We start from the raw sequence: 21,580 nt of genomic DNA, 5'->3' as shown, positions 1-21,580 counted from the left end.
GTCCCAATTGGTAGACTTTATTCTTGTTAGGCTTTCTTCTCTGACAAATATCACAGCACAAACTCACACATCCACGTGAGTTCATCTGTAGGATGAATTCCTAGCAGAATTTCTAAGTCAAGGAATATATACATTTAAACATTCTTATTTAAATTTATTTTAACATAAACATTTGAAAATTCTACACACATAATTATACATATGTAAATTCATAAATATATGAAAATTCTATAGGGTCCCGTGTGATGTTCTGATACATGTGTAATGTGAAATGTGTCAATCAGGGTACACATACCAATCTGCTGAAACGTTTACCATTTATTTATGGTGAAAACATTCAAAATCCTTTCTTGTAGCTTTATAAAATATAGCTTAGTTATTTTTAGTCAACCTATGGTGCAAGAGCACATGCCAACTCTTTGCTCCTATCTGGAACTTAGTCCCCACCGAGAAAGTTCTCCCCACCATCCCTCTCTATTGCCCTCCCTACTCTCCTACTCTCAACTTTCATGAGATCAACTATTTTAGATTCTACCCAAGTGGAATCATGCAGTATTTGTTTTTCTGTGCCTGGCTTATTTCACTTCACATAACGATCTCCAGTTCTAGCCAGGCAGTTGCAAATTACATGATTTCCCATTTTTTTATTGGCTGAATAGTATTCTATTGTATATACTAGCCACATTTTCTTTATCCGTTCCATCAGTTGATGACACAGGTTGTTGCCATTTCTTGGCTCTTGTGAATAGTGCTGCAATAAACACGGAAGTGCAGATGTCTCTTTGAAATACTGATTTCATTTCCTTTGGATATATAGCCAATAGTAGGATTGCTAAATCATATTGTAGCTCTTCTTTTGCGCATGTGTTTGGTACAGGAGATTGAACTCAGGGCCTTGCACATGCTAGGCAAGCACTCTGACACCAAAAACTACAGTCCCAGGCTACCCTTTGTATTTTTATTTTTCAAGACAGGGTTTTTGCTATGTTGTCCAGACTGGCCTCAAACTTGGATCCCCGTCTCAGCCTCCCAAATGTCTGGAACTACAAGTGTACACTAACTCGTCTGGTTATTTTTACTTTAAGGAACCCTCTGTACTGTTTTTCCATGATGGTTACACTAGTTTACACTTTTACTAACAGTGTGCAAGTGCTCCTTTTCCTCCACCTTCTTGCCAGCACTACTTCATTTCTTCTGATTTATGAAAAGCCATTCTTACTGGGGTGAGGTAATGTGCATTTTTAATTCTGAGTAATCTTGCCAAAATACCCTTCCACCACATCTTACACCAACATACATCTAAACCTGGGCTGCTGGCAAGGAGTCTATGTATCTGTGAATTTTAGCAATACAGCCAATCCTGAACTTTTTAATCTCCATCTTATAAACATTTGCCCTTCTTTTATCCTCCTCCCCAAAATCCCACCACCTTAAGAAGGTGTAGTCATACAACTTCCTTAGCCCCACAATAACTCTGAGCAAACACTCGAATCCCTCCACCTATTCCCATCTCTCTTCCTCCTGGAACCCACAAACAGCACTGGGGAATTACACCTTTGTCCTGCTCACCATGTGAAACATCTTTTCTCTCCCTAAGTATTCCTCCCTGCTCAAGACAGTCAAAGAAGTCACCATGAGTCAGAGCTCCATCACCGCCACAGGAAATACCAGTCCATGGTGAGCTTGGAAGATCCTGCTCACCTCCATGGCTCCCCAGCCAGAACTCAGAAGGTGTCAATGTATTCAGCAAGGCTGATTTTTGTGAGCTTGTGATAAATCTAGCCATCCTGGAGAAAAGTGTTTTTATAGAAAAATGGGTTCCAAATCCCAAACAGTGAGCTTGAACTTCTGGAATCAATCTATGTTATGGGCTGGAGAGGGCATGAGTCCATTCAGGGCAAAGACAGGGACCAGTAAAAGGGAAAAATGCCCATATTTCCCATTTCTCCATTTTCCTGTCTCTTTTTTTTGTTATATTTAGCTAGCTGTTGGTTTCCAAGACACTGATTCAATATATTTTTGAGTTTTGAGAGCATATTTAAAAGGCAAAAACTCACACATTTTTTTTCTTACTGTATTTTAAAATCAGTAGCCACAGATGTAGAGTGTTTTACATGTCATAGCATTAAAGCATTAGTGTGGCATAAATTCTAAAATATTTTAACACATTTCTGCCTTAGGCTTACTTTAACTTCTGTTTTTTAAACAGACAACATATAGTTTTGAGGGCACTATACATAAAAATGAAAAAAAATGTGTCTAACACATAAGGCAAATCTTACTTGGCTGCCTCATGTTTAATCAGTGTTCAAATACCCTGAAGTACTTGTACAATTTAATAGGACTGAGGTTGGGAATATTTAGGTACTATACCCTGTTCTCTAAGGACCCAGCCTTAAAACCTCAAGCAAGTCCTGGGCCTCAGTTTCTTCATTTGAAAAATAAGAGGATTGGTTCTCTTGTTACCAAAGGGTTTTGAAATTTGCTTTTACACTATCTAGGGAGAAAGAAGGAAGAAGTTAATAGGGTTTAATCACCAACCTAGTTATGAGGACTGCAAAGTAAGGACAGTAAAATATCAATTACACCTAGACAGAGGCAAATGCTTATCTAAAGTTTGGTTATCTATTTATGGGGAAAACTTGGTAATGAGATTATTGGCAAAAGAAGTCTAGTGTCTTTGATAGTATGATACCTCACACTAGAACTTTGAATCGCCTTACCTAAAAAGCTTGCTAAAATAGTTGAATGTCATAAACTCTACCTTTTAAAAATGTTGAATTACTTTAAGGCTACTACCTCCGTGAGCAGAGAGAAGCATGCATGTAAAGGCAGCGTCTGAGGATTGCTGCGGAACCCCTCCTGAGCATGTTAACCTGGGAGGACACACAGTGCTACCTGCTCTGCTCTCCAGCATGGTGGATCGGAAGGTCAAGGGGATCTTAAGACTTCAAGACTTCATCACCAAGAACACAAGCCACCATCTACGTAGCCTCCTCTCCCCCATGCTCTTTCCCTCCCAAGTCCCATACAGATCTTCATGTATTTGGTTAACTTTGGTTTCTTCCTCATATCCTCTTCTCCACTTATTTTGATATCTCGTACTTTTGCCATCTGTAACTCATTTCCATGGTTCTTAAGTTTTCATGAGATAGCTTTCCTAGCTCTTGCTATTTAACCAGAAATTGATTTTTCTTTCACTGCATCAAAACAGTCTCTTCAGAAGCATTCTTGGAGCCCGGTGCAGCATTGCAAACCTATAGGTCCACCCCAAGGCTGAGGCAGGAGGATGGTTTAAGCCCAGGAGTTCAAGACCAGCCTGGGCAACATAATGAAACTCCATCTCAAACAAAAACCGTCCTGGGGTTGGTTTCTAATCTCTGGGGCTTTGAGGGATTATCTTTTAGGTGTGGCAGCTGTGCCTATACCTGGAAATCTTCTGAAAGAATACAGGGCAATGAAAGCATCCCAGTATACAGAGAACACAGCTTTTCTAATTTAGAGTTTTACCATATATTACTGCCCATTTCTCTAAGGTTACTTTTTAAGAAATGAAAACTACTATAATGACAAATAGCTAACAAAACATCCAAATGGTTCATTTTCACTAGCAAAGAAATGCAAATTACATCAAAAGGTGAGATCATTTATCACACTGGCAAAAATTAGGTGCATTATATTCAACATTGGTAAGGCTGAGAGAAAACAGGCCTCTCCATGAACAGAAACTGTTGCACCTTATCTGAGAGTATATGTACTAATGCAAAAAAATGCTAACCTATATTCCCAGAATTCTATTTCTAGGAATTTTTATTAAAAAACATCATCACTCAGACATGAACAATGTACTATGTATTCAGAAGCATCCTTGGAGCCCAGTGCAGCATTGCAAACCTGTGTGTGTGTGTGCATGTGCACATATTGTTTATAATAAAGATCAAACTATGTAAAATTTTTTATCAACTGAGGATTGATCCACTGCATATGATGGATTAATATTAAGTCATATTACATGTCTGTATATATGTTTGTATTGACAAGGAAAAGTACCCAAAAGACATGACATTTTTACACACCAGAGAAAAGCAGTTGTAATATGGCCTTTGAAGATCCTAAATATACAGAGATACTCAAAACTGCTAAAATTTGTTTTGTAGAGGATAAGAACACTTATGAACTCACACTTTCTACAATTCTGTTTTAAAATAAGGATCTGCTTTTATAATAAAATTTTTAAAAATAATTTTTTAACAGTGATTCTCAGTAGCAATGAAAACACTGGGGAAAGGAGATTCAAAAGCAGCTGATGGGCACAGTCACAGCCTTTCTGGGGAAACTGAGTCAAGTCTTCAAACCTATATAGTAATTTCACTTTCAGGAGGAGTTTGTCACGGGGAAAAAAATCAAGGGCATGAACAAACATAAGCATTGGGACCACTTCTTATAATATGACAGTGGTGGGAACTGGGAAGCAATGTCAATGACCAATGACAGTGTGGTTCAATAAATCATGAATCTGGCATGGGAGGCCTCCCAAGCTGTTAATTTCATTTTAGAAAAGTACTCCCTGGTATGGGGGAAGTCCTCTATGCAGCATGAGTGGACAAAAGCAGGTTACAGGCAATATGTACATTATGATCTCAAGTTGGTAAATATATATATCCCACCAGGAAATAAGACTAAAATCAAATGTTTGGAGTTCAAGAATGAATAGTGAATTTGTAGGGTATTTTTTTCTTTACTTTTTTTGTACTGTCAAATGTTTTGTTTTGTTTTTGCATCAAAAGAAAGGTTTCAAAGGTGTATTTATAGTTCAAAATGAACAGGATATTACAGAAGTAATTCTATGATGATATTATACCCAGCTCAAAAGAAAAAGGAAATATCTTTAAAATTTATACAAGCTGTTGCCTTTAAGCATGAGTATTACAAATTTCAATTTAAAAGGTCAAAACCTGATATAGAAGAACTTGATTATAGAACATCCTTAACCAAAGTTAAAGAAAACAAACCTGAAAATAGCTACTGAATCTGAGAGGGAACCAACAGCAACATCAGGATAGGAATTTCTATCAAGATCCATATTTCCAGCAATTGAATATCCAAAAGAAGGTGTTGTACCCTCAAGAACCTGAAATACAAAGGACATCAGAATGGATACCAAGCCACCAGAAATGAGCTGATTATCTATGCTTTGAAAAAAGACACGCAAGTTCTTTTTTGAACTGAAGTACGAGTTCACTTATGCTTTATATTAAATTATAAATAAATTACAAATAAACATATAATACTTCATACATTTTATTTCATAAGACTCATGATTTACATAGTATCTCAAAGGATAAAAGAGCAAATTTTTATGTCTATTTTACTACATTAAGTCAATCAGAGCAATGCAAATCACTCCTCCCTACCTTAATATTTTTTAAAAAAAGAAAAATTCATACTATTACAGACTAGTAAGTAGAACAATTCACTTAAACGTAAATATTACAAGGCCAGAAGTCTTGGGTCAACTTTTTGCTGAGACTCCACTTATAGAAATCCAGGTTACCTGTGTTGGTTTGGTATTTATTCCATTTGCGGATCCATGATAGATAAAAACCTTCCCCAAATCATCATAGGGAGCTCCAACTGCAATATCTGTCAACAACACCACAGTTTTACCAACACTCCAGTACAATGTTTTCAAAATAAGAAGACACAAACATTCATTGAAATAACCAAATAATCCACCTATAAATCATTACCATCTCATAATTTGTTATCTACCTGGATAGCCATCTTGATTAATATCTCCAATATTTTTTACTGCAATGCCAAACATAGAATCTTTGGTTCCATTAAGACGAATTGGCTTGACATTATTCCATCTGCCTTGCTGGTTAATGTAGACATACACTGCACCTCCAACTTCTCCATCTCTGTCAAAATACTGTGGGGCTCCAATTACTATATCTTGCCACCTAAGAACATGAGGGGAAAGAACTATGAACCATTGGCTAACAGACCTGTAAGCCTGGGGAGAATACAAGCAGCCCAGTATTAAGGACAAACAAAAAGATAAAATAAGACCTCAAATCAAGATTTATGTAACACCAGTTAAAACATTTTAAAGAAAAATCAAAGTAGCCTATAATAATTACCCCAAGAAAAGTATTAAAGGTAAAAACTCAAAGTCACTTCCTCAAGTTACAACAGTACAGCAGGATTCCCAGCAAAGATCTCACTACTTCACACCTGTCTACCTGGCACCAGTTACCATAGATTATTTACATATTGACTTTGTCACCAGTCCCTATTTTTTGGGTGGTGGTGGGAGGTGCTGGGTATTAAACCCAGGAGCCTGTGAGGGCTCCAATACTGAGCTGCACCCAGGCTACTAATCCCCACCTTCAAGGAGACATTCTGGATGCTCTATGGCCCCTTAGGAAACCACAGAACAGAATCATGTAGATGTAATTTTCTGAGTTAATTATTTTTTCAAGTTTTAATTCTCATGAACCCACATTTCCAAGACATGAGTAAACACTGAGCATTAAACGTGTAATCCTACACCCTGGGTAGGATAATGAATATCTGCTGCCATACAAATGATGAAGATGGGGTGGGATGGTAAAAATCTAGCAGCAGATACAATCTTTACACCCACTAACCTAAAAGGATGACTGTTCTTAAGAATTACAAAAGGTGGTAAAAGTAGCCACGATTCCCAGCATAAAATCACCTCCTACTTCCTTACCCGTCTTTGTTGAGGTCCACCACTGCCACGTCATAGCCAAATGAAGAGGCCAGACCTTCTCCATCAAATATGTGCTCGGGGAGAAGATGTGCAGACTTCATGTCTCTTTTTAGCAAAACCACAGCTCCACTGTGATTGGCTCTTGGTGCACCAGACACAAAAGTGATCTCATCTTTAGAAACAATACCTTTCCCTGAGTCCAAAGAAAAGCCTAGAAAAACAAAATAGAACCTCTGGCATCAATCCTGTATTTCAGGAAGTATATGGCACTGGTAAATTCCATCATTATCTTCTCCTCTGGCTTCCCACCCAGCTCCCCTCCTGACCATCCTCCAGCTACCATATTTATAATGGGAGTTAGAGAGCTGAGATATTTGACACTAGAACAAAGTACTAGGGCTACTTCTCTGCTTTCTGTGAGTTTTTAGGACTTTTAAAGAAAAGTGCCTATGTTATTTAGCATTTGTGTAATTTGAATTATGAAGTATTCGTGTATCTTAAGAATCAGTTCAAATCCTACTTTAATATTAAAACTGATAAAAGGACAGCAACCCATATACTCATCATCCATGTTCATCAATCTCCTTGGTAATCAGGCAAGAACAAATGCCAGCATCATTAATAGACCATAGATAGCACTGCATTATTTTGGATGAACTTAATTCTCAGACACAAGCATGCAAACAAAACCATGACTGATGATACACAGTATTTGAGAACCTACTGTGAACAATAGAGGTGAGTAAATTGTCACTGGTATCAATTACATTCTTGCTCAAAGGGCAGAAAATGTTGAAATACTGAATTATAAAGCATCAGGTAGGATGTCAAATTACAAAAGCTGAGATTTGCTGGCCAGCAAAAATAAATGGCCATATCAAACTTCTTAAAATTAAGCAAATCTTTCTACATAAGGGTGAGGCAGATGTAGAAAAATATAAGCTCACCCTTCCTGTAGGACTTTATTCCTGAAAAGCTTCACCACTACCGTTGCAGTTCTCAAATTGTGAGTTGAAAAATATGATGAGCCACAAGTTTAGAATAGGGTGATATAATTGAATCCAGCTCTGAAAACCATCTGGCAGCAGAGCCTCAACCAATGGCATGCTTTTTGTGTGTGCTTCACTTGAAATGAAATAGAAAATAAAAAGATTTATGCTCTGTATGGATCAAAAAAATTTTTAAATGACCATGACCAAGACAATTTATTTGTCATCTCAGAGGTCACAAACCTAGGTAGCTATTCATCATCACATCGGGGGATGTGTCAGGCTGCTCCCTGGGAGGCCGTGTTTTATAAACAAACTGATCGGGATCTGTATAGGAAATGCTGGTCAAAAACAGCAGGCCTGTACACATGCACGGGATGGAAGAGATTGAAGAAAAAATCATTATGCTTGGTAAGAGGCAGGAGCACTGCTGCCATTCTGGCTGGCGGATAAGGCTGCTACCATATCCAGTGAGCTACCCTCCCAGCCAGCTCCCCAGACCTCAGGCAGATCCACTGTATTCCCATTCTTCTCTTCAATCACAGCTTCACACACAACACACACACAAGTAAAATGGAATACTACCAACTGATTTCTTTCTCAGACATTCATATTGGAGGAAATCCATTCTAAAGGTGGCAAACGTGTTTAAGAAAAAATGTTTCATATTTTCATATGTTCTGACAGCAACTATGTTTAAAATCCACAGGCATCTGTCATAAAAGCCCAAAATATTGGTTTCTTGACCAGAACAATTAAAATTAATACTTCTCAATCCCTAAATAATACATGTAAAGAAAGGCTGTTGGTTAACACAACCATAAATAAAAAATTGTTTTGTTGCTACTCACCTTGAGGGCTTTTACCTTGAAAACCCACTTTTAATACTTGAGGCTACAAACCCTTGACCCCCCCCAGCTCCCTTCCTGTCCTGCGAGGACACTAGTAGACTATTCACATGACCAGCTGCTCCCCAGCTTCCTCATTGTCAGGAGGATTTCTTGTCTTGGCTGAGGGATTACTTATGTGGTGGCCTTGGGTTAGAAAATTAAGCTCCCTGAGCCACAGTTTCACTCAGCAGTTAAAAAAAAAGAAGAAGAAGAAGAAGAAGAAGAGGAGGAGGAGGAGGAGGAGGAGGAGGAAGAAGAAAAAGAAGAAGAAGAAGAAGAAGAGGAAGAAGAAGAGGAAGAGGAAGAGGAAGAAGAAGAAGAAAAGGGGACAGGGGACAGTAATACTTATTCATAGATATATAAGGCACTGCATATAGCACACAAGAGGCTTTTAACAAACAGAAAGCATAATTTTCCTCTTCTTTTACACCTTCATAGCAAGTTTTTCTTCGGGAAAAGAACGACATATCAAAAGTATTAATTCATAGTACCATTCATACATATTTATGCCATTAGAACAACTTAGGTATGTCTACTAGCACATTGTTTCAAATTATTTATGTACCATACTCTAGGATTTTTTCCTTATTTTTAACCTTCCATTGTTTCAATAATATCTCTAGCATCTGGGTACTTTGTCTTTTTTTCTTTTTTTTTTTCAAAATAGGTTACTATTCAGGTTTAGAAGATTTTTTACATTTTTTCCAAGAAATGCGCAGTAATTATTCTTTATGTCAACTCATCCCAAGAATTAAAGCTTTTAAAAGCCTTTGTGTAATTACCATAATGCACAGGAATAATTTAGAACGCCCATTAGTAATGCAAACAAGCCTCAGGAGTTAAGGAATTGGCACTTAGACACAATCCGGGTGTCCTCTGAGCTGCTTTTGCAGTCCCGCCCACCCTCAGCCCAGAAGGCCTTGTGCCACCCGCCAGAGCCCTGTGACATAGGAGCTCCAATCCAGACGCAAGGGCCAACCCCTGAAGAATGGCAATCACAGAGGAAGGAACTGGAGGTCTGAACCTACCACTTATGAGTAACTTTGTAAGTTAGTTCTTAAGAGCATCTCCAGAGAAAGGCCTCAAAGGCAGAGGGAAGGCAGATGGGCCTACTGTGAACACCCAAGCCACATTTTCTCTTGGCCACATGAATGGCCTGCCTCAGGCCACCACTGGTTCGGGAGACAAACTTCAAAGTGATAGAATGGATGGTTTGAGATGATGGCAAGTTTTTTTCTCCCCTCTTTGAGGGAGCCCAGATCAGATGGGAAGGTTCCCAGGCAGTCAGGTTACCTACAGATCACCAAGACTTATTAAGCTCCAGCAACTGCAGCCAAGGCCCCTAGCTCCTCCTGTCCTATCTCAGCCTGTAAGGGCAGGGACCCAGAGCCCACTGAAGGAGAGTCGCAGTGTCTGAAAAGGTAGTCATGCCACCTACACTCATTCCTACCTAAATAACTGTTAGCAGGAACAGGAACGAGACTTTCATCATGGTCAGTCTCTCCACCAACTTCATAAGGCCCATCTTCAAAGATGTTCATGTCAAAAAAAGTATTATTCTTTTGCTCTACTCGAACAATCCCTAAAGGAATGAAATGGTGAAACAACAACAAAAAGAATGAAGATGAAACAAAATAAAATAATGGTTCCTAATAAACACCCCCCCCCCATGTTATCAGAGAAAACAGGTAGAAAAGTTTAGAGGAAGAAAAGGAAGAGGAAAGACATGACCTTAAAGGTTGTTAGACATGTTCATGTAAATTTTTATGTGAATGAAATCTGTTCTAGTAATTGGAAAAATGCCCCATGCATTTTAATGAACCATCTTTATAATGCGATGAAATTAGATGAAAAATGTAATGTTCATGCTTAGTCAACAAAAATCTTTACAGAAAACTAATTTTTTAAATGATATGAACTTGATATAAATGATATTTTATGTTCTCTATAATCCTAAATTAATTTTGCTTTTCTATAATGTAAAAGTATAATATATTGGATCATTTCTTTATATTGCTTGAACAGAAATTTCATCCAAAAAATTATTGCAGTTATTATAAAGTTTTCATACAGTAAATACACAACTTTTTAAAAAATGCCAATATTTTAAATCAGAATGGGTAAAGCAGATAAGATATATTTACCATGAGTTAAAATACATAGTTGGCAGGTGTTTTCACTGTTTTGTTTGTTCGATGGTCCTAGGGATTGAACCCAGGGCTTCATACATAGTAGGCAAGTGCTTTACGTTGGAGAAACGTTCCCATCTCTTCTTGCTAAAATAAAGCTATTTCTAAATCCAACGTGTCGGGGCTGGGATGTGGCTCAAGCGGTAGCGCGCTCGTCTGGCATGCGTGCAGCCCGGGTTCGATCCTCAGCACCACATACAAACAAAGATGTTGTGTCCGCCAAATACTAAAAAATAAATATTAAAAAATTCTCTCTCTCTCTACCTCTATCTCTCTCACTCTCTCTTTAAAAAAATAAAAATAAAAAAAAAATAAATAAATCCAACGTGTCATTTCAATTAGGTCAAAGCAACCTGATGATTTGTCTCATGAAAGACTCTTTTTGGGGGCACAGTGGGCACAGGAAATTACTCTCCAAGGTTACAATGACAGACACACAGAGGACATGTGCTCAAGCATCACTTGCGATTGTAAATAAAACTTGGAAAAATTTTTTAATGGAAAAGGGAAAATTTTTCTATGCCTTTCTTAACTGTAAAAATGTTACACAATTTTAAATAAATTTCTCAAAAAAAAGTTTAATGTCCGAAACAGATGCATCATGCTTTTTAAAAATATATATATAGCAATTTTCTATAGTGGCTTAATTTGTTCAGAGAAGTTAAACTTTATCACAGGAAGTGACCAGGTGTATCCACTCAGAAAATGTGGGTATTTTCATCTTTTCCTACCAGTGTCTCCTTTTACTCCTTATAATAAACAATATCATTAAACAACTAACAATTTTTATTAGTAAAACAAGGTCATCTGAGACAATGTATAATGAAAGAAATGTTCCTATTTTCCAACTGTTATTGGTATCCACCACTTGATTCTTTTCAGTTTTCAGATCACTTAAAATGAAAACTAGTTTCATGAAATAGACAAATATAAAATAATAAAAGTGACTTATGTTAATTACTCTATTACATTAGAAAAACGTTAACTACTCACACTAATGTAGCATACTAACTAGAAGAGGGAAAAATGTAGACATTTTCTTTATTCGTTCTTAATCATATTAGACATTTCAGCATCCTAATCCTTTTTTATAATACATAAATGCCTTATAACACATTTTAACTTGAAATATACTAAATGTGATGCACATTATAGGAATTATACAGACATTCTAATATCCGTTTCTGTAAATATAAACACCATACCTTTCCAGTTATAAGTACCCGGGGCTCCAAACACAATGTAATGAAAGTCTTTAGTAAAAGTAGCTGCTACACCTTGCTGGCAAGAACCAAACTTTTCATGGCCTCTTAATCGGCCATCACAAAAACTCCAGTCTCCTCCATCCATATCATCTTCAATTTTAAGATTCTGACTCAGGACATAACACCTCCCAAAGATGTCTCGAGACTCCTGCTTTGTGTTAACATGTTGCCTTTTTTCATATCGATGAGCACATGTCTGCAAACACATGGAATAAAGTAGCTCATTCATGTCTATAGACCTTGTTTTAGAAAAAAAAAAAACAAGTTGAAAAAACTGTCAATAATAAAGAGGTCAATTCTAAATAGGATGATTAAACATGTCCTCTTCCTAGGATCAAATTCCAAATCAGCAAATCTTCCCCAAAATGGTACTAAAGAGTCTATTAACAAAAATAGAAGAAGGAGGATTTCTGCTTATTCTCACTCAGAATAATGCTTCAATCCAAATATTGAATGCCAGAGTATCCACAGGCAATTTGTCTGTAAATTTACTTGTCACATAAACAAAGAGAAACACTTTCCTGCTTCATTTTCTTAACTTAATTGGCTTTTAATGACTAAGAAACTTCTACATCAGTGTGAAAATAATTACATTCTGGAAGAAAGAAATCATGGACTTGTTTTCAAAAGAATCAAGCAAACACAGCTAAAACAAAGATATTTTCTTTTTACCTACACTATTTCCTTCTAATAAGTCCTAATTTACACTCTGCATTCTGAGATTATTTCTGGGAGTATGACTATTTTAAAAAGGCAGAGAGAATTATCTTACCAGAAGAGATGAAATAATCTCTATAATCTCTACAGGGTATTCTACATAACATAATCTGGGTATCTGAAAAATATTTTTCAATACCCAAGACAATTTCCCATAATTCACGCCTTAACTATAAAAATTCAGTGTTCATTAAAATGTTAATTTTTCTCATTTTCTGTATAAATTTTGCTATAGCAATCAGATTTTGAAAGTAAGACAAAAAGATCTTCATATCCTAACGTGGAAGCAGTTCCAAGGCCACCTAGCATAATCCATCTAACAGACTCTCTTTTCTTTGCTACAACTTCTATTGGAAGAAGTTCAATGTTAATGGCTGGGAAATAAGATGTCCTCCAAAAGCTCCTATATTAATGCAGGAGATGAAATGACTGGATTATGAGAGCTGCATCTAATTAATGGATCACTCCATTTCACGGATTAATGATTTGAACGAATTGCTCGGTGGTTACTATAGGCACATGGAATGTAACTAGAGGATGTGGGTCACTGGGGGCATTCCTTGGGGGTTATATATTTTGTCCGTGGCTCCTCCACTTCTCTCTCAGCTTCCCACCACCATGAGCTGAGCAGCTTCTTTCTGCTACATACTTCTCTCATGATGTTCTGCCTCATCTGGGACCCAAAGCAATGGAGTCAGCCAATTATGGACTGAACCTCTGAAATCATGAGCCAAAATAAACTTCCTCCTCTAAGGAACTTCCTCCTTGTTCTTGTCAAATATTTTGGTCACAGCAACAAAAAACTGAATAACACATTCAGAATAAACAAGAGTTTAAAATTACCTGATATTACTTTTCAAGATCATTCCCACATTTTTTATAACTTATCTATAAAAACTAGAATATTCCTACGACAGAAACCACGTCTAGTTTTGTTTTGCTTTTTGTTTATGACCATCTAGAGTTTTAGGAATACTTAGTAAAGGTTCATTGATAAGTTCTTTGAATCTGAAAGTTTGTATAACTTTGATCAAAGCGCATCAGGAAGCACAGGGAAAATTATGGTTGGTTTCTTCTTGAAATCACTTCCTGCTATAATGTAGGAAGTTTGCTATAATGTGCATCTCCAGAGGTAGGGGCTCTGCCTGTGTTTTCCACTGCTGTAAGCCCAGCGCTATCACATAGCAGGCATTACAACACTGGAATTAACTATTTCTTGGCACTTACCACCACTTTGCCCCCTGGACCTTGACTCTGGACAGTGACCCCCATCCATTGATCTTCCTTGCTTTCTGAGGTAGGGTCAGCTGTGGGAAGCAAGACAGGTTATATAGACTCAGATTATAAAATAACAGATGAACAAAAATACAAGAAACCGTTTCCAAATTGCCTTAACTCCAAGTCTAGCTACTCATTAAATTTAGTCAATACAGAAAAATGATTTTTCATCTCAAGAAAACAGAGAAATTGTTATTGGTAAGAATGTATCATAAGCTTCTATAGATAGGGGCATAGCTCAGTGGCAAAGTACAAGCCTGGTAATGCATAGGCTTGTACTTTGATCCCCCACACTGCAAAAAAAAAAAAATAATAAAAATAAAAATTTTATACATAAAAGACATCTCTCTATATGATGGCCCATGTTACCCAACAATCCCCTTTGCCCTCCCTTGAAACCCAAGGCCCTGCATATAGAAAGGTTTTGAAAATTGCATGGCTAAAAGCAATAATGTAAACTCCAGACTCCAAAGTCTTGTTCCATTCAAACTAACAAAAAGTTGGTGCTTCTCTATGTACTCCTCATTTTTACAAAATAGCATGAATTATCCTTTTCTTTACTAGAGACAAAGATAAGGCACCAGATTCACTCACATTTGACAAGTGAAATCTTTCACCAGTACCAAGAAGAGAGAGAGGTACTTTTTTAGCCAGAAAAAAGAAAAAGCACAAATACCACCATGTGGTCATTTCAGCATCAACTCAAACCCACATGTTATGACCCTATATCCAGATTTCTGCCTCTTTCAATGAGAAGCAAGACAGGCACAACCTTTAATCCTACATCATTACAAAAAGTATAAAAACTAGACACCTTTACATAGACAGAAAGAAAAGTGCCAAAATATTAAAGAGTATACTAAATACTGAGGTTACCAGTATATCTTGATTTTTTGCTTTATATGTCTATGTATTTTACAAGTTTTTCTATTATTAGGATCTATTTTTTAATCAGTAAAAGAAAACACCAAATGCTATTCCTATAAGATAAAGAAGAGAACATAAGCATGAATCTTTATATTCATTTAGAATGAGCACATTAAATTAGGTTTGGCAGGAGCATCTCAGTACATTAATGGCTCTGCTCAACCAGTTAAATTAAATGTTAACATGGTCTACATGATGGCAGCTTCTAGACACCCAGAATCCTCAAAAACAAGTCTATGAGAGTGTAGGACATATTTTATCCATGTTAGTCAGCCCTGAGAGTGGTCTGATATTTAAAATAATCTTTTTCAGGGCTGAGGATGTAGCTTACTGGCAGAATGCTTACCTGGTATATGTGAGGCCCTGGGTTAGGTTTCCAGCACCATAAAAAAATAAAAAATTTAAAAGTCTTTCTCCCAAATATTTTCAACAACAAGTGATAACTTTTGGCTGTTTGGGTACAAGACATACACAATGAATTTTCTTCACTGTTATAAATTTAGCGTTCCAACAGCCTCCTGCAGAACTTCAATATAGCACTAGGTGGCAATGGCAATACATGGTAAGAGTTAAGGAACCAGGATTAGAGGACACAGCAAAAATGCCTCATCCCAGTGTGAGCCAGAAAGTAAATATTTTCAGGGCAAATAAAAAAGTCAGGACCAGAGGTCCTCTCTGCAAGAATAAATGCTTGCATCCTCTCCTTTCCTTCCTCATGAAAAGAGCAAGTAGGGTGCAGGCTGGGGTGGCCAAATGAATACCAAGTGAGGGCAGAAGAACCCACCATCGTTATCAAATTCAATCCGCGTGCAAGGTCCTCGGGAGGTGATGTCACAGCTGTACAGGCCTCCAGTCCTGTTGGCCCTCTGCAGCGGGAGGGCTTCTGCCCGAGGTGCTCCCACCAGCAACCTGGTGATGAAACAGAATTTGAGGACCTCAATTGAATACACATTTAATAATTCAACATGTCAGAAGGCAGAGCTATTGGGATTATTCTTTGTCAGGGGCTCCGTGAATTCTCAGCCAGAGAGAATTCTCAGTCCTGGTTCACACAGCACAAATACACATGACACAGTAAGGCAAAGGAAGAGGGGTCTCAAAACAAAGGGGAAATAAGACTGTCTGTCACAGTGTCAGCAACTCCTGCCAGGTATGATTCTGGTGTTTAGGATACTTTTCAAGAATATGACCTCTGCACCTGAGCCAAGGATGGCATAGGCAACTCGACAGAACAACCCACACCAGCAACCCATTTAATAAGCAATGACATGTCAATCCTGACCCTGCGTCTTCCTGAAGTACTTTTCAACAGTAAAGTACTAGACTGTGACTAGACTCTAGACCTTTAGTTTATCTATTGACTTTGCATAAGATACAACTCAATTAAATTACTCTTTTGCAGCCTCGGCCTCTTTCAATTTTTTTTTCCCTTCCCCAGCTCTCCTGGGGTGTGATTAACAAATAGAAACTGCATTTATTTAAGGTGCAAACTTGATGTTTTGTCCTCCTAAGTAACTTATTGCACTCTCGTCTTCCCATAGGAGCTCCTCCACCACCATCGGTTCTCCCACAAAGGATTAGGGATGAATTGGGGAGTGCCAGGAGGAGAGAGATTCCTTCTCCTGCTCATCTGTGTTCCTATTAAGAGGGCCCTCAATTGAAACCCACAATCCTTAAAACTTTACTATTTCACAGCCAGAAGGTTCTTCACTCACCATTGGTTTATAATCTTTAGGGTCTGCCAGACTAATGGAACAACTAGGAGAATAAATAGGAAGAAAAACCAAGGACTGAAAGTTCTGTAAATAAGGCTGGATCTGGGAAAGAGCTGGGAACAGAAATGTACAAACAACAAACTCTCAGAACAGAAAGCAAGCCACTCCTGGCTTTCAAGAGGCCCACAAACTCAGGTGCAAAAGGAAAACAAAACACAATCCAAACCCAATAAAGGACTTGATTTTTTTTGTTTGTTTGTTTTTGTTTTTCTTTAAACTGATACAATGCAGCTGGTGCAGCAGGAGGCAAGTACACTTGGAAACCCGGCTGCCGGTGGGGGTGCATCCTGCCTAAGGAGGCTCAGTGAGGAGACCCAGGGTTGCCCTTCCTCCTACATCCCAGCCTCTACCTCTAAGCCATCCCTTTTTGAAAGAATGAAAGAATACACATCAAGGTACAGAAATGAAGCAGAAACTTAAGAGACCAGTCAGTGCCTTTGGTGCTAAAAACTTCTCACTAGAAGGCAGAAACAAGGATGGGCTGCCAAGGTCTGCTGAGGTCCACCCCACATCTATCCCACTCATGTTGCTCCTGACCCTGCAAGTTTGGTCAATGGCACTTGTGGGGATGGAACCTGTGCCAGATCAGAACGGGGTAAGCAAGGGGATGGCACATTGACTCTGCAAGCCCTGATTTTACAGAGGGAGAAACGGAGGTCTGGTGGGAGGTTCATCACTCTGCCCATATGATCTCACAGCTACTTGGCAGACATGGACAAAATTACCTGGGGCAATGTCTCCATTCCTTTAGAATGCTTCCTAGCTAGGAAACAAATCTCAGGATTTTAAGGAGTTCACAACCAGTTGAGAGGGCACAATTTATACCAATGAAACCCTGAAATAAGAACTCTTCCGTATATTGACAGATTTAAAACTAAACCCTGACAAGTTGAGGGAAGGAAGAATCAGCATTACTGCAACTACAGGGGTAAAGGTAACCAACTGCCAGAAGGACGCTATAAAAAAGCAGCCCAGGAGGCCAAATGTTTTTACTGTGTCTTCTCTAGCAACTTCCTCTTCTTTCCCACACCCAAGGAGGCTCCTAAGCTACCTAAGGCAGGCAGGAGGCTGGTTATTTCCATTCACCCCATTTGCTCATTCATTCACTTACTCATTCAACAAACACTCACCAAGAGCCCTCAAGTTGAATAAGGAATGGCATCCACCCCTCAAACTCTTGGTCTGGAGACCCTGAATCCATATATAGGACACTAAACCACAGGGAGGTAGAGGACATAACAGAGTGCTGCCCCACTAACACCTGCCTGGGAGGAAGAGTGTCACCAAGAGATGACAGCAGAGCTGCAGGTGGCCAGGTGAGGAGCACAGCACAGCAAAGGATGTAGGGGAAAGCACTAGAAGAAACAGAGAAGTGGGACACAGTGGCATGACAAGCCTGGGGTGGGGATGGGCAGCCTGGTGGGCAGAACTCTGGCCCAGGGGAGAAGGGTCAGAGGGTGAACAGCAGAGCCCCAGGCTTCCACTATCTCTCCTTCTGGTGCCCTGCAAGGAACAAGGGATCCAAGGCTTCCCGCAATTTCAAAAGCTGTGGAGGTTCAAAAGCTGCTTCAAGGGAGAGTCCTTCAGGGCTTCCTCTGGCCCTTTTCTCCTTGGTACCTCTAACCCTCAACATGTTCCCTCTACCCTGAAGGCCGACATGTATGTATGGAGCAGCACAGGCATCTAACTCGAATGCACAGGCTGGATTCAGGGGCTGTAGTGAGAAGAGTTCCCATGTACCAGTGCCAAGCTCTTGCAGACAGGTCCTCCCATTTTACATGTGGAGGCTCCTGCAGATGAAAGTACAGGATACAGAAGGAAGCATCAGGGCGGTTTGGGGGATAGAGACAACAAATTCAAAAAGACAACTCTACAAAATAGGGCACTTTATCTATGGGGAATGATGTTAGCTGTCAAAGTCCAGACACATCCTCATCCCACCTTCATGCAGTCTACCCGGGGTGCAGGAGGACAGGTGCTTCACCGCCTTTGGCAAATCCCCTGGTGGTCGTAGGAGGAAGAGTGGATGTGGACGGCAGAGGGCACCCTGCTCTGATGCAACCCTTGCCAAGGGACCACTGCACTGACCAGGTAGAATCTGAGTCATAGGAAAGCAAGGCCACAACATGATGGAAGAACATGGTAACCCCAACCACGCTCAGCAAGTGGTAGGGCCTTAATCCCCAAAGCTGCCCTTTCTGGCTCAGAAAATAAACAAGGGCTCTTAATTGTGCTTTGAACCAGCCTTAAATGCAGGAGGTCACTGTCCATTAGCTAAAGCTATATTTGGCAGGAACAAGAAAATAAGCAAAAAATAGAGCTGTGTCTAAACAATGACACCAGGGAACAAACTACTTACTTGCTAATCTAAGTCATTTAGGACCTGGGTGCTGGTCTAAGCTGTTCAGCATAGCTTACCTCCTGAGCCAGCAGAGTGCAGGTACAGAAGGGACAGCTCACCAGAAAGGGACTCTCAGCCCATGCCAAAATGCCATATCAGCTCAAATCCCAGCTTTCTTCCCTCTCCATCCAGTACCCTTTGATGCCAAGTGCTGGGCCCCAGGCTGCCCAGGTAGTTCACTGTGAGAACCAGGTGCTCTCTGGGTACCACCAGGATGCCCGGCAACTCTCCTGGGACCATCCTGTTCAGAACATTCTCTTAGGCAGCCACACTCATTACTGACCCTTCCAGAGCGGAGGGAGGAAGTCAGAGCTAGTACCAGCTCTACATTCAGAGCAACAGGCCCAAGGGATATGAGTCACACCTTTGTAGGGAAGTGGTGGAAGTTAACAAAATAGCAACCAACAAGTCCATTCCCATACCAGGTCACAAAATAAAATTTATAAAAATGAAGGGCTAACATCTGGGTTTGAACGAAGATCATTTCAGACACCAAAAGGAATAGGAAAGATCACTTTCCAGGTTGCTTTCAATACAGCTAAGGGACCATCGCCCCTACTAAAGCTGTGCTGAAATAAAAAGTGCATAGGGATTTCAACATATAGGAAATCCACATAAAAGAAAAAGACTCAGAATTTGCAAAAACACAATGTCATCTTTAAAGGTAAGAAATAAATCTAGAAAATAAAATGCACCAAAGTCTAACTATACCCATATGACAGTAAGTGATAGGTATGATATGAATTCAAGTATTTGGGATCTCGATTAGAAGTCTTGGCACAAAGGTTCAGGACCCATCACACCATGCTATTAACAGTGTTATTTCAAAATCTTCAAGTAAGCCAGCCTTCTGTTCATATATTCAAATCCTCTCCCAAGGAGAGCTGAATTATTTTTGCCCACCTACTTCAATCATTAGTTCTAAACACTGGGGCACTTTTAAAAAGTCAAAGGACTTTGCTTTATTGTCTTTGGCAGTAATTCATTTCCTCAAGGATTAAAGATTCTGCCTCTAGCTATGCAACTTTGTCCCAGGAAATGTGAAATATCACTTCATTAGAACAAGGACACTATTATTGCATAATCTGAAACACAGCACCTTAGTTCATCTAAATTATGACCTGAAAAATTAGAAGATGGCATTACTGTTGGTAATCTCTCATATGAAACCCATCTTCAGACTCAGTATTTAATATCTGGTAAAGTAATAAACATCAATTATAAGAAATAAAAAATAAAGAAGTTTTGGTGGAAAGCAACAGATTCCAAACTCATTATCTGAAGCTCTACTCTCTAGGTGAATCTCATTTTTTATTTTGGACTTAATTCTTTTTAACTCTAGATTATGTTTATTTCTTGATTTATCAGTTTTAGGCAATAACAGTTTGCCCCACAAAATGAGAATGGAAGAACTTTCATACACTCAATTCTATTTGCTACTCTAATTTTTAAATACTTAAACTTCTATCTTCCCTTCAACATTTTTTTTTAACCTCAGGATACCATTTTATTTACTTACAATTTTAAGTCGTTCCAAAAAAATGTATATTTTTAAATTTGGAGGCCAAAAAGAAAATACATTTCCTTCACTTCATGTTCTTTAGCCCTTCAACATTTAACAAAAAACACCACTCCCCAGTTGGGACGTCAAAACTATCAGCATTTTGACCCTTTCCTCTATACTTTCCTCTTGGTTTCTCCAAGTCCTACCATCTGTCAGCTCTCCTTTTACACACCATGAGAGCTATCACTATTTGTACCTTCCAACCACAATCATCTACTTTTACATACCCAGTTAAGTATTATTCAGTGTTGAACCAAATTATCCAGATTATCCTCTTTCCATCTAAGGCCAGTATTGCACACCCTGACCTCAACATCCTATCAACTGCTTGGTGTCCTTCACCTTTGGACCATGACTTCTACTTTTCTTGGCGTTTCTCATTGCTTTTCTTTTTTCCTTCATTGTTTGCCTTTACTCAAGCTCTATCTTCTTTCTGCTCCCAATCACACCTTGTATTAAATTGAGACTTCATCTTAACCCTCTCAGAGTCTTGGAACCTTCTGTTATGACCTAAGACAGATTGGCCTTCAAGGTCTGCTATATAAAATGAAGCTAAAGCACCTTCCCTGCTATCCAGGAGTAATCTGCTTTGACCTGGGATCCCATGTTTTCCTCTTGTTTGTTTTAAATATCATCTTAATAGTATATGATAAGTAAACCAAGTCTTTTTTTTTTTTGGGGGGGGGGGGCAGAGCTGGGGATGGAATCCAGAGCCTTGTACATGCTAGCTAGGCAAGTGTTCTTCCACTGAGCTGCACTCCCAGCTCTGACCCTTTATTCTGCTCCACCACCGGGTTGAGAGTTTGGGTGTAGCCAACATGGAGGAAGACACTTCTCCAGAAC

The 21,580-nt window shown here is 39.0% G+C and overlaps 1 protein-coding gene across 3 annotated transcripts in view; it reads right to left on the bottom strand.

Moving 5' to 3' along the window:
- Window positions 1-21,580, bottom strand: part of Itga6 (integrin subunit alpha 6) — a 79,402-nt gene that overhangs the window by 29,505 nt on the left and 28,317 nt on the right. For 2 of the 3 annotated variants that reach the window (XM_015479321.2, XM_015479320.2), the window contains exons 2-9: window positions 15,782-15,906; window positions 14,020-14,099; window positions 12,016-12,271; window positions 10,072-10,203; window positions 6,743-6,953; window positions 5,773-5,966; window positions 5,555-5,643; window positions 5,013-5,131 (exon numbers count right to left, since the gene is read on the bottom strand). In XM_015479321.2, the coding sequence (XP_015334807.1) occupies window positions 5,013-5,131; window positions 5,555-5,643; window positions 5,773-5,966; window positions 6,743-6,953; window positions 10,072-10,203; window positions 12,016-12,271; window positions 14,020-14,099; window positions 15,782-15,906 (1,206 nt within the window). Of the gene's footprint in view, window positions 1-5,012; window positions 5,132-5,554; window positions 5,644-5,772; window positions 5,967-6,742; window positions 6,954-7,974; window positions 8,092-10,071; window positions 10,204-12,015; window positions 12,272-14,019; window positions 14,100-15,781; window positions 15,907-21,580 lie in introns of all 3 variants that reach the window. The other variant, XM_048812486.1, reaches the window with a different exon arrangement.

Source organism: Marmota marmota, unplaced genomic scaffold, assembly GCF_001458135.2.
Source record: "Marmota marmota marmota unplaced genomic scaffold, marMar, whole genome shotgun sequence".
In the NCBI taxonomy this organism is placed as follows: Eukaryota; Metazoa; Chordata; class Mammalia; order Rodentia; family Sciuridae; genus Marmota; species Marmota marmota.
The sequence above is the reverse complement of the archived record's forward strand: the minus strand, read 5'-3'. Positions and strand labels throughout refer to the sequence as shown.